The 13,877-nt window shown below is 50.9% G+C and overlaps 1 protein-coding gene across 1 annotated transcript; it reads right to left on the bottom strand.

The window, feature by feature from the left end:
* Positions 1-10,018: 10,018 nt before the first annotated feature.
* NKX1-2 (NK1 homeobox 2) lies at positions 10,019-12,525 on the bottom strand. Its single transcript, XM_012453400.3, has 2 exons — positions 12,312-12,525; positions 10,019-10,734 (listed from the first exon to the last, which is right to left on the bottom strand). Exons 1-2 carry the CDS (start codon positions 12,523-12,525, stop codon positions 10,019-10,021), a joined length of 930 nt encoding a protein of 309 aa, XP_012308823.2.
* Positions 12,526-13,877: the final 1,352 nt, after the last annotated feature.

Genomic DNA, 13,877 nt, shown 5'->3' with positions numbered 1-13,877 from the left:
CTCCCGGAGGAGAACACTGTCACCTGGCTGAAGAGCTGCTGCTGGGTACAAGTCTCCAATCCCTGGAACAACGGGGAGAGTGTGATCTGCATGCTCCCTGAGTAAGTGGCGGAGAAGAGAGAGATAGGGGAGGTAGGAGACTAGGGGAGGTGGTTGCACCAGGAAATTATGGGAGACCAGGAAGGGCCGGCCATACAGGAATTCAAAGGGGCTGAGGCCCATTGGCCCCCGTGGGGTGGCTCAGATCCGGGCTAGAGCAAGAGGTAGGAGTGTGGGCCAAGAGAGTTTTACCTCGATGATCAGTTTGGCCAAATGGTCTTTGAGGATGTCGTGGGCGCGTTCAACTTTACCCGATGACTGAGGGTGGTAGGGGATGTGTGGTTTCCAGGAGATGGTGAGAGACTTGGCGACCAGCTGGACCACCTGAGCTATGAATGCTGGACCATTGTCTGACTGGATGGTGGCAGGTAGGCCAAAGCGAGGGATGATTTCTTGAGTAAGGAGGGAGGCCACCATGTCTGCTGTTTCCCAGGAAGTGGGGAAGGCCTCAATCCAACCTGAAAAGGTATCGACAAAAGTTAGGAGGTAGCGAAGCTTTTTGTGAGTGGGCATGTGAGTAAAATCGATTTGCCAGTCCTGGGCCAGCAGGTTGCCACGCATTTGGTGGGTGGGAAACTGTGGCCTTAAGCTTCCCTGAGACGAGACCTTAGAGAAAGTAATGCACATTTTGTGTCTCTGCTCAATTGTCTGTTGTAGACCTGGTGAATAAAAGAGGGGTTGCACAAAGCAGTGCAACACCTTGGGCCCTTTATGTAAGGATTGGTGGATTTCGGCAATAATTTTAGGAGCCTGTTCCCGTGGAAGGGCAATCCTGTTGTTCAGGAAGATCCAGCCCTGATTAGACTCAGTTCCACCTCTTAATATGAGATCCTGTTTTTCCAATGGCGAGTAAACTGGCAACATGGCTGTGGTAAGGAACAGGACCGGAGTGGGAGCTAGCCTGGTACTGGTTAAGGATTTTGCTGCCGCATCTGCCGTTGCATTGCCCCAAGAAACGGCATCCTGCTGGGCCCGGTGCCCCCGGCAGTGGATGACAGCAACTTCTTTGGGCAGTAACAGGGCCCGCAGGAGGTTTGAGATTTGGGTAGCATTGACTATGGGGGTCCCCTTTATGGCAAGGAATCTTCGCTCTTTCCAAAGGGCAGAGTGACAGTGGGTAATAAGAAAAGTATACTTGGAGTCTGTATAGATATTTGCTCGCTTCCCTTTTGCTAGCGTGAGAGCTCGGGTTAAGGCAATGAGCTCTGCTTTTTGTGATGTTGTCCCATGGGGAGGCGGCGTGCCTCAAGGTTGGCTGAATCTGTGACTACTGCATAGGCCACTTTTCGTCGCCCCTCTGCCGTCATTTCTGAACTCCCATCTACATAAAAGGTAAGGTCTGGGCTGGAGAGAGGAAGGTTAGACAGGCCCTCCCAAGGTGTAACAAATGTATCCATTAGTTTAGGACAGGAATGGGCTGGGGAGGGGGAATGGGATGGAAGAGGAAGCAAAGTAGCTGAGTTGAGTAGAGAAGTGAGATGAAGGCTGAGTGAAGGATTTTCAAAGAGAAAGTAAGACTCGGAGTGTAGAGGAATGGTAAAGAAGACATCTTTGAAGTCGAGAACTGTAAAAAGGGAGGTAGTGGAGGGAATGTTGGATAGCAGAGTGTATGGGTTGGGGACTACAGGGTGAAAGGGTACCACTGCCTTGTTGATAAAGCGTAGGTCCTGAACTAGGCGGTAGTCACCGGACGACTTTTGGGGCATGGTGTCAGTTAGGAGGGGCAGTAGGAGGTGTGCGGGAGATGGGCTTGAGTATGGGGGGGGGCCAGTAAGTTGGAGAGCGGCCCCCAGAGTCTGGAGAATATCTCATCCTAAAAGGGGAGCTAGGCATGAGGATATGATTAGAAAAGAGTGAGAAAAGGGGTGTCCTTCAAGGACACAGGTTAAAGGATGAGTTTGATTAGGGCAGGAAGGCTTTCTATTAATTCCCATGACTGAGACCTGGGAAGGTATGCTAGGCCATAGGAAGGCAGTACAGCCTCTCAGCCATTAAAAACTTTAAATGCTATGTTTACCAGGTCCCGTATGGGAGTTTGGGGGCCCTCCTGAGCTTTCTAAGTTTCCTCCTTATACCAGCCACCGACTGGGAAATGAAGTGGGTGGCTAGGACTGTAGCCGCTGCTAAGGAGGCTGGATCCAGCCATGTATGGAGGATCATAGCATTAGTCAATCAGTCAAGGAAGGCGGCTGGGTTTTCATCAGGTTCCTGAGTTATTTCCCTCAACCTGTTGTAATTAACTACCTTCTGGGCTGCGCTTTGCATGCCCACTAGGAGGCACTGTAGCATTTGGTCTCGGCGGTGGCAGCCATCTTGATCATCCTGATAGTCCCAATTAGGGTCGGCCTGGGGGACCGCTGCCGTGCCTACCGGCATCTGGTTGTTAGTTAGGTGTACCTGATCAGCGTGTGCTTGGGCTGCTGTAAAGACCCAGTCATACTCATCTGGCGTGAGGGTGGAGGTTAGGATTACATACGTGTCATGCCAGGTTAGGTCATCAGCAATGAGTATAATAAGGAAGAAAATAAAAATAGACAGGGCTAGGGCTATCTGCCACATGGGAAAATTAGAGGGCACAATAAAAACAGTACCACATATATGAGTGACAGACAAAGGGTGGGTGCTCCCCAGATGGGAGACCAGTCTGATGCCTTCCCGGCCACGTCTCTGAAGGGATATTTCAGGGGCATCTTGGCTAAGGTGTACCCATATAACCCCCGGGCCTGGTCACCTCAGAACTTTCAGTCCAGAGGTGAATCACCGTTATGCCTTATGACGTCTCCGTGGAACCGTGGGTTGAGGCCCACACAAGCCCCGTAGCTGTTAGGCCGTGGGACTACACATAGACTCACTCACTCACTCACTCGCATCGGGATTAGGAAGAGAAATTGATGGTACAGCTACTCCATAAAGCAGGAAACAGTCGTTATCTAGAGAGAGAGAGAGAGAGAGAGTTAAAAGCGGGAAGCGTCTGCCATCTTAGGTGTGGGGGAGAGAGAGAGAGAGAAAGAGATATAAGAAACTGAAAGTACAGTTACTTAATTAACGGGAGCTCTTATGCCAACAAGCTGGTTCAAAATAAAGGTTTTGGTGGCGTAAGCTGGGGGGTTTGCTCTGCTGTGAGGCAGAATGGGGCTTCTGAATACCCACACCTCAGTCGCTGGTGAGGGTTCAGGAAAGTGGGGACGTCTCCCTCAAAATCCTGACCCTAAGAAACCCCTCATGGGGAGAAGACAAGAGTGCAGGGACGTCTCTTCAACACTCAGGTCCTTGAGAAGCCAGAGTCCCGGACTCACGACAGGAAGCCGGGGTCCTGGACCCGAAGCAAGAATCCCTGACGCTGCAGCGGTTTCAACAGGGACTCTACGAGACAGTGGGTGGAGTAGTGGGCAACAGAAGGCTTACCTTGTGGTGGAACGGCGGTCCCTGGTCCAGCTTTGAGTGGAGGAGTCAGTTTCCCCCAGGAGGGGTCTTACAACTCCCCCCGGGCTTCGGCACCACTTGTAAGGTTTGTTGGGTTCTTGCTGAGTTTAAAATGAAGAAACTGAAGCCAGCACAAGAAGATCCAATGTGAATTTATTTGGCTCCCGGGAGAGGTTCTGCAGTCCGACAGGAGGGGCCGGAGAAGTCACATGGACTCCTCTCAGATGTGGAGTTTTATAGGGAGTGGAGGCGTTCGATTGGTTGTGGGAGAGCAGGGTGTGGGCAAGGCAAGACTGCTGTTGGGTAGAGTTACAAGACTTCGTTTGCATACAGGACTCGGCTGCTATTGGCTAGGGTTACAAGACTTCGTTTGCATACAAGACTTGACTGCTATTGGCTAGAGTTACCAGACTTCGTTTGCATCTTGGCAGTGTTCTTTAAGGGAAGGCTAGGCTGTGTGTAGGGGGGGCGAGGGGGTGGATGTGTCTGAGCTCTCGGAGAAAAAGGTGGGGGATCTGAGCTCCCGGTGAGGCAACCGGCAACCAGCCTTACAGTATACACCTCTAGTCCCAGCTACTCGGGAAGCGGAGGCAAGAGAATCGCTTGAATCCAGGAGGTGGAGGTTGTAGTGAGCTGTGATTGTACCACTGCACTTTAGCCTGGGTGGCAGAGAGAGATCCTGTCTCAAAAAATAATAATAATAAATAAATAAAAGACCGGGCAAGGTGGCTCACACCTGTAATCCCAGCACTTTGGGAGGCTGAGCTGGGTGCATCACCTGAGATCAAGAGTTCAATTCCAGCCTGGCCACCAGGGTGAACTCCATCTGTACTAAAAATATAAAAATTAGCCAGGCATGGTGATTTGTACGTGTAATCCCAGCTACTTGGGAGGCTGAGGCAGGAGAATCACTTGAACCCAGAAGGCTGGAGTGCCACTGCACTCCATAAGCATATGGAATCTCGCTACCTGGAAGACAGAGATATACAGATCGCCGAAACCCAGTGAAGGTGGTTATAATTCAACTTATTTTAGAAAACCATGATGGAAGCTAATGGCTTAATAAGTGAAAAGCACCAGTTATGGTTCATCTGAGGAAAAAAGTAACTCTGGTATTTAAAATTGCTTTGATAAGTAATATGATTGACTTTGTGAGTAATATTTTGCCACACTCTGGGAGGTACAAATGTCTAGGAAGGCTGGATGTAGTGGCTCACGCCTGTAATCCCAGCACTTTGGAAGGCCGAGACGGGTGGATCGTGAGGTCAGGAGTTCAAGACCAGCCTGGCCAAGATGGTGAAACCCCGTTCTCTACTAAAAATACCAACATTAGTCAGGCGTGGTGGCAGGTGCTTGTACTCATAGCTACTCAAGAGGCTGAAGCAGAGAATTGCTTGAACCCGGGAGGAGGAGGTTGCAGTGAGCCAAGATTGTGCCACTGCACTCCAGCCTGGGCACAGAGTGAGACTTGTCTCAAAAAGAAAAAAAAAAAAAGAGAGAGAGAAAGAAAAAAAAGTCTGGGAAGACTTTTCTTTAAAAAAAAAAAATTACATTATTTATTTATTTAATTTTGAGATGGAGTCTCATTCTGTCACCCAGGCTGGAGTGCAGTGGCACCATCTCGGCTCACTGCAACCTCCGCCTCCTGGGTTCAAATGATTCTCCTGTCTCAGCCTCCAGAGTAGATGGAATCATACCCAGCTAATTTTTTATTTTTAGTAGAGATGAGGTTTCTCCATGTTTGTCAGGCTGGTCTTGAACTTCCAACCTCAAGTGATCCACCTGCCTCGGCCTCCCAAAGTGCTGAGATTGCAGGCATGAGCCATGGTTTTATTTTTATTTATTTTTATTTCTTGAGACAAAATCTTGCTCTGTTGCCCGAGTTGGAGTGCAGTGGTGTGATCTTGGCTCACTGCAACCTCCATCTCGTGGGTTCAAGGAATTCTCTTGCCTCAGCCTCCTGAGTAGCTGAGATTATAGGCATGTGCCACCACTCCAGGCTAATTTTTTTTTTTTTTTTTTTTTAATTTTTAGTAGAGATGAGTTTTCACCATGTTAGGCTGGTCTCAAACTCCTGACCTCATGATCCACCCGCCTCGGCCTCCCAAAGTGCTAGGATTACAGGCATGAGCCACCACACCCAGCCTGGTTTTAATTTTTAAAAAAAGAAAAAGAAAAAAAAAATCACAAGTATTCACCAATATATGAAGAAAACCGCGACCCTCACACATTGCTCGTGGAAAGGTAAAATGGTGCAACCACTGTGGAAAACGATTTGGCTGTTCCTCAACAAGCTAAACATAGAATTATCATGTGATCCAACATTTCCAGTCCTAGGTATATGCCCCAAATAATTGAACATAGGTGTTCAAATAAAAACTTGTACAGAAATAGTCATAGCAACACTATTCTCAACAACTAAGACATGGAAACAATACAAATGTCCACCAACCGATGAATGAATAAACAAAATGTGGTCTGTCGGTATGATGAAGTATTAGTCATAAAAAGGAATGACACCCTGATAGGTGCTACGACATGAACGAACCTTGAAAACATTATGCTCAGTCAAAGAAGCCAGATACGAGAGGACATGTATTCTATAATTCCATTCCTATGAAATATCCAAAATAAAGTTAATCCATACAAATCAAGAGCAGGGCCGTGCCCGGTGACTCGTGCCTGTAATCCCAGCACTTTGGAAGACCGAAGTGGGAGAATTTCTGGAGCCCAGGAGTTCAGGACCAGCCTGGGCAACATAGTGAGACCTGTCTCTACAAATAATAATAATAAATAGCCAGAGTATTAACGCATGCCTGTAGACCCAGCCACTTAGCAGGCTGAGGTGGAAGGATCATTTGGGCCCAGGAGGCTGAGGCTGCAGTGAGCCATGATAGGGCCTCTACAATCACCCTGGGAGACACAGTCTCAAAAATAAATAAACAGATGTAAAAACAAAAATATTCTTTGTTTTTTATTTATGCATTAATTTATCTTTTTTTTTTTCTTTTCCTGAGACAGAGTCTCGCTCTCTTGCCCAGGCTGGAGTACATTTGCTTGATCTCAGCTCACTCCAACCTCTGCCTCCTAGGTTCGATTCTCCTGCTGTAGCCACCTGAGTAGCTGGGGCTACAGGAGCACGCCACCATGTCCGGCTATCTTTTTTTTTTTTTAAGTAGAGATGGGTTTTCACCATATTAACCAGGATGGTCTCGATCTCCTGACCTCATGATCTGCTTGTCTTAGCTTCCCAAAACGCTGGGATTACAGGCATGAGTCATCGCATCCAGGGAAAAAATTAGCCAGGTGTGGTGGTGGGACCCTGTAGTGTGTAGGCTGAAGTTGGAGAATTGCTTGAGCCTGGGAGGTTAAGATCAGCCTGGGTAACCAGACCCTGTCTCTACAAAAAATAAAAAAAATAGCCAAGCATGGTAACATGTGCCTGTGGTCCCTGCTACTCAGGAGGAGCTGGGAGGATCACTTGAGCCTGGGAGGTTGAGGCTGCAGTGAGCCATGATTGTGCCACTGTACTCCAGCCTGGGCAATAGGGCAAGAAGACGCTGTCTCAAAGGGGGAAAAAAAAGTTATTTCTATAAAGATAAGCACACTAAATTAATTTCTGCCCATAAATTGGATTGGGGTTCTCTCACAGTAAGAAATGCTCTCCAGTCACTCCTATAAATACAGCTCCTTAGCTATGTGGTTTCAAAAATGGTAATATTTAACATCAGAAATCTATGACCAGCAGATGCCCCAAGTCTGAAAAGTTACCTACCGGGCTGTTTTGGGGTAGAACTTGTAAGGTTAAGGCTAAGAAGTTAATGTCCTAGAAATCTGGTAAGTTGGTGTTGATGTAACTCAAATACTGTGAAGATGCTTTGTTTCGCTAAGAAAATGGCTTGAAATCTGTCTGTATATACTGCCTGCAAATGTAGCCACCCTGGGTATAAGTCTGAAATGGCTGAAGAAAGGAGTGTTAGTGTAGAAATATTCCCTATTTGGGAGTTTATGCAAAACTAAAGGAAGCATATTCTATAGCCAGTGAGGAGAAGGGAGAGATACACGTATACATCCTCTGATAATTATAAAATTATTTTAAAGCTTTGTTAATAGAGAACAAGGATAATCAAACAAGAAATAAAAATGAATTTATTACAAAAAGAATTTATTAGACAAACACATGGATAGATTCAGTCTAAGGATTTGGTTGGAAAGCCACCGGGCCTTTTAAAGCAGCAGACGTCCAAAGTCACACGCTTCAAGCATTACTCTGCAACGATCTGTAGAAACCGGAAGGGTCAGGAATTACGGCACCCTGCTAGGCCAGGAACAGATCAGCCTCCCACCTCCCTCCCTATTCCCTCTCTTCTACTGAAGTCTATGATTCTGGTACCTGAGAAGACTGGAATGAATGCTTCCCACTTATTACAGAAATTCAGCTTCTTTGTTACAGAGGAATTGTCACATTTGAATTGCCTGTTTAATATGGGATATTGCTTTTGAGAATAGTTATTAAAGGAGTGTTTACCAAAGCATAAGGTGAGTAATATCTAGTATAGTAACTGCATTTTTAATCTCATCTGGCACCAACTGTCTTTTCGAAAGTTACAATGTGTCATTTGGAGGACATTCTTCTTTAGAAGGAAAAGAGTCTAATTAGTGGATATTAAGTAATTAAATAATATATACTATCAACTCCTATGAGAGTCACATGAACATGAAGTCTTCATTTAATTTAGGAGAAAATGGGAATATTTTCTATCATTCCTGACAAAAGAACTAGATATTTCAAGATTATAGTAATGGAATGGGTCATAACACCAAACAGTGTGCTTTACTTTGAAGCCATTGATCATTAAACTTAATTGCTAATAGCACAGGCTACCAAGAAATAGCAAGAAATTTGGTATCCACGTAGATCTTAGCTGGCCTCAAGTAATCAAAAGTGAGAATGAAATATACACAACAAACTGGGGATGTCTGGGTTTCCGAGATGTGGGCTACAAGATTATATCACGCAGAAAACTAAAGGAAGCATATTCCAAGCAAAACCGGCAAGGGAATTTCACATAATTAATTTTTTAAGGGAGGTCATAAAAGCAGCAGTTAAAATGTATGTCCACGTATTAGGTTCCTGGAGGTGAATCCATTACGAACAGGACAGCGTTTCACAGCCAAGTACTGCTTTCACTGGCCCTTACAATCTTGGCTTGTTCACCTCCTTGTTCACCATGGAGAGTCTGTTTGTTAACAAGAATTGTTTTCAAGTCAGAATCCTAGATGAAGATCTAAAAATGTTGAGTTTGTGCTTTTAAAAAACAGTCCAACTGTCCACATGTAGTAGTAGTGCGGGCTGCTGGTGGAGCTAGCTCTCCCTGGCTCAGCGTTGGAAGACCTGGAATCCCTGTGACAGACAGGTAGATGAGCCAGGACTGAAGTTTTAAAGTATCAACTTCTGCAAATCAAAGTAGGCAGCCTCATGCACAGACCTCATGATATTAGTTGAGCCATCGCTGCTTTCAGTATCATTTCTATGCCTTTGGGGCCACTGTGTGGTTTGGTCCAAGCTGTTCTCAAAACTTGCAGTGCAACAGACCTGTGTCTATTTCAGCAGGTTAGTCTGGCTACAAAGTGGAGTCACCTTTCCTACCACAAACTTCTGGCCTACTCAGAAAACCAAGGTACCCCTTCTCTCAGGAACAACCTGGGGAGGTTATTTGGAACAAGTATTGCGCTCCAGACCGAATCTTAAGTAAAGATCTAGAGATATGGAGTTGTACGCTTTTTTTTTTCTTTTAAAGAGACCGGGTTTCACCATGTTGGCCAGGCTGGTTTTTGAACTCCTGACCTCAAGCAAACCACCCGCCTCGGCCTCCCAAAGTGCTGGGATTACAGGCGTGAGCCACCATGCCCGGCCAAGTGGTATGCATTTTAAAAATAGTCTGTTTCAGAGCGGCTCATGTGTGCTCCAGGACCAAGCTCTCCCCAGCCTTATTCAGAATTTGGAAGACGTCTCTAGGTATGGGCCGAACTATCACACATGAGGAAGGGAAGCCAGCAGCTGTGAACAGAGACTGCTCCTCACCCTCTGGTGAGGCAGAACCTTTGAAGCTTCCATCCTAGCTGCCAGCAGCTGGCGGCCAACGCGTCGCTGCTCCTGGTGTTTCCCTCCTGCAATCTTTGTTAGTTACCCCTGAACTGAACCTCCATCCAGACCCTCAAAACGTAGCCCCTGAACTGAATTAAACCTGAACCAAAGTGAACAGCAAGGTCCAGAAACGGCAAGGTTTGAGGTCCGTCTCGGTCCCCCGACACTTCGGGGGCGGATCCCTGACCCCTTGGTTGCCCGCGAGGATCGCGGGTGCACGCGGCGGACAGGGGTGCGGCGTCTCCGGCTGCTGACAGGGAAGGGACGCGCTGACACCCGCGCACCGGCACCCCGGTGAAGGAGCCGAGGGCACACGACGATGCCAATGATGGGCCGGAAGCTCCGGATTCATAGGTGCGGGGCGTAGAAGGGAGTCAAGTAGGAAGGCCCGAGGAACGGCGCGAAAGGGCTCCCGGGGGTGGCGGCCGTCAGCGGGAAGGAGGCGGCGGCCGGGAAGAGGACGTTGGCCGTGGAGTAGGAGGGAAAAGTCTGGAAAGGAAGAGTCCCAGTGCTGGGAGGGCCGGGACTGCCTCCTGCGCCGCCGCCGCCGCCCCCGGCTGCAGCCCCTGGCTGGGGCGCACCACCCCCCACCTGCGCCGCGCCGTCGGCGCCCGGGTTCTGCTTCTTCCACTTGGTCCTGCGATTCTGGAACCAGATTTTGACCTGCGTCTCGGTGAGGCTGAGCGACAGCGCGAGGTTCAGGCGCTCGCACACGGACAGGTAGCGCGTGGCCCGGAACTTGTTCTCTAAGGCCACCAGCTGCTCGTAGGTGAAGGCGGTGCGCGCGCGCCGCGGCTTGGCGCAGCTGGACTCCACGCGCCGGCGCCGGGGCCGCGGGGAGCCAGGGGAGCCCGGGGACCCGGCAGGGCCGCCCCCGCCTTCCTCGCAGGGCTCCCCAGACGCCAACACCGCGGCCGGGGCGTCAGGTGAGCGCACCAGGCCCGGCAGCATGCGCGCAGCCTGCTCCCGCCGCCGCGGCCTCCCGGGATGCTCCGCATCCTCCTCCTCTTCCGCCTCGGAACCCTCCAGGGGGGACGCCCGGCCGGCGCCTCGGACCGCAGCATCTAGGCGAGAAGGGGGCGGTGAACAGAAGCCTCTCGGGGTCCTCAAACCTCCTCCCCGTCCGCCCCAGAGCAAGCGGCTGTCCCCTCAACCCAACTCCCGGTGCTGTTACTGTCCCCACGTCTCGCTTCCTTCAGGCCCGACTGCACATCCTCGCCAGCGGTTTTAGGGGAATCATGTCTTCTTGTCCTTTACAAATCTGCCATCAAGTAGGGGTCCAAGAAATGTTTGCTGAATGAATGAATGACACCCCGCATTAAAAATAATAGTGACCTTATCGAGTAACCATATTAGGGGTTGGGATCATTGTATTAAGACATCTAGATATCAAACGCCTTTAGGGCTGTGCCTCCCCAGACCCTAGAAGCCTAATTTGGTCTAGGACTCCTAGCAATTAAAATAGAAGTTATTAAGCTCTCTGCCCCCCCCCCCGCCCCCGCTTTAAAGTGAAATTCCCCCTTTCCCATCTTCTCTCTCCCGCCGTGTTAATAGAGTTTCAGATTTGTGCGGGGCCGGATCGATAGATGTCATCTATTAAAGGTAAGTTTTAATCGAACAATATTAGGATCAGACAGGGAAAGGGGTTTGAAGTCGGTACCTGCAAGCTGCGGGCAGGAGATATGCAGGCACCAGTAATAGAATATCGATCACGAGGGTGGGGGAAGGGAGCACGGCCCCTCTGAGAGAAGATCCGAACAATTACCAGGCCGCCGGCCCGGGCCTAAGTGCCGCCGCCAGAGGCGCCCGGGGCCCCAGGCAATCATCTCCAAACTTGGGGAGGTGAACGGGGGGCTGCGCAGCATCCAGCCTCCCGGGAGACCTGAGCCTCTGACCCTCCGGGGAGCCGCCTTTCCTGGTCTTATCCCAAGCCCCACCCAGCAGGACTCCTGCTGTCTTTCGTCCTTCCTTCCAGCCCCAAACTTTCCTGACCCCTCTATCAGGTGTCCGCCAGCGCAGGGGGTAAGTCAAAGGGTTTTGAGGAAAAAGTACCAAAAGCTTCCCAACACCCCATCAGAGCCCCGCCCCCAGCCAGGGTCAACAGTTGGGTCTGGGGAGCCTGAGCGTCTGGGGCAGCCCAGCCTCGCAGGCGTCTCCGGGTGGTTTGAAGTAGGCGCCTGACCTCGCTACTCACCAGGACCCCTGGCGCAAGCCTTAGCCTCAGCTCCCCCAACCATAAAATGGGGGTGATGTGAATGATGCTGTCCATCTCTCAGTTTCCGAAATTTTCATCACCTTTATCTCAACCCTTAGCCCAGGTCGTTGCACGTGGCAAGCGAATTAAATGTCCGATAAATAAGCCTGGCAAGGTAGGCGCCCGGTCAGTGAAGTTTCCACCGCGAGCGTCAGAGCTGTGGTGCGGGTAAGCTTGGCGGGTGAGCAGGGATGCGGCAAATCCCTGCCCTGGAATTCGGGGAGCCTCCTCTCCGCATCTCTCCAATTCCGAGGCGGGGGCTACACTTCGCACCCGGTCCCGTGCGCCTTCTCTCTTTGAGGAAGACGCAGTTAAGGGCCACTCACCAGACCCAGCTGTTCCCCAAACACTCCTCAGTGTCGGGGCGGGGGCCGCCTTGCATCTTACCAGGGGTCTCCAGCTGTCCGTCAGGGTCCTCGGAGCTGGCATCCTTCCCCGCTTCGACCTCCGCCAAACTTTTCCTGGCTTCCCGGGGAGCCGGGCGCACGGGCGGCAGCGCGGCGCGGGTGAATTTCTGCGGGTCCAGGATGTCCAGGACCGAGAAGGAGATCTTGTGGTGGGAGGGAGCCGCCTTGGCCCCGCCGTCCTGCCATGCCAGCATGCCCGTCGCCTGCGGGCCGGCGGTCTGCGGCGCGGGGTCTGGGATGGCGGCGCTCGGGCTTGCCTTCGGCTGTGGCTCGGCCGCAGCTCTCCAGCCGGGAGCCGGGTTCGCGCAGCCAAGTGAAGCTGGGGAGGGGGGTGGGGAGGCGGGGCGGGGAGGGAGCCGCGGGGCGCTGCGTGCCGATTGGCACCGGCGCAGCCCGGGCCAGCCTCGGGACTACCCGGCGCCGTGCGGAGGCCGCTTGCCTGGGCTCGAGGAAGCCTCCGCGCGCCCGGTGCGCGCGCCCGCGGGGACAGTGCAGTCGGCTCCGCGCGCCTCCGCCCAACCCTCTGGGACTCTCGGAGGGTGCCAGGGAGGCTTCCACCCCGGGGACCCCTCCCCCCGACACACACACCTCTGTTACTGAAGTTTGTGCCTTTTCCAGCGCACCCGCCTTCCACTTGCGGATGCAATTGAGGGCAGGACTGATTACTTTGATGAATCCAGGAAATGCTCAGCGCATCTCCTGCCCTGCCAGTGAATGATAGTAATAGCTTTAGACCCGGTTATCACGGATTTAAAAGCCCTCACGTTCTCTCAGTTTAGGGTTCACAAAACCCTGAGGCTTGCACGATCTCATTCCCTGAGCATCCCTGTGAGATGGGCGTCACCTGGCACAGACCAGTGTCCCCATTTTAAAGATAAGGAAATCGAGGTTCAAAGATAAGAAGAGATTTGCCCGGGGTCACTGTGAGTTGGTGACAGAGTCTGGGTTTGGACCTGGGTCTTCTGGACCAGGGCTTTTTCAGTACACTCTGCTCACTCGAAAACGGAGGGAGAAAATCCCGGAGTGTTAGTCTTTTGCTTCCACCCCAAAGCCAAGCCAGGCCAGAGGCCAGCAAGCGGTCTGTAGAGGTGATGAGCCCCCACCAGGACGCCTGTGGCTTTGGAAACCTTGGTGGCTTCAGGCACAGAGCCAAGGGAGATGGCTGAGGGTGTCTGCCGTGGTTTGCTATGACCCGGAGCACAGCCCTCGATGCACAAACTTCAGGCCTTCTCCAGAGACACAAATTCGATCGTGTGTAACAGAAATTGGATGTGGGAATTAGGTTGCATCTCTGACCCCCATTCCTCCCCAGCCCCAGAAACAGAAGATTCAAAAATGCCTGTCTGGTTTGAATTTAAAGTCAGATAAGAGAAACAGTTGAAATGGCCCTCATCTGCCCTACCCCTGGGAAGGTGATCACCAGTGGCTGGAGAAGTTTCCACTGACCACACCCTTCCTAAATTTCTTCTTTTGTCTCTCAGAGAGCACACAGCAGTCTGTGAGCATTAAGCATTTTGTTTCAGGCAAATTCTGAGGCTTCTCCTAG

Source organism: Aotus nancymaae, unplaced genomic scaffold (genome assembly GCF_030222135.1).
Source record: "Aotus nancymaae isolate 86718 unplaced genomic scaffold, 86718_ANA_hifiasm-v0.15.2.pri h1tg000010l, whole genome shotgun sequence".
Lineage (NCBI taxonomy): Eukaryota > Metazoa > Chordata > Mammalia > Primates > Aotidae > Aotus > Aotus nancymaae.
The sequence above is the reverse complement of the archived record's forward strand: the minus strand, read 5'-3'. Positions and strand labels throughout refer to the sequence as shown.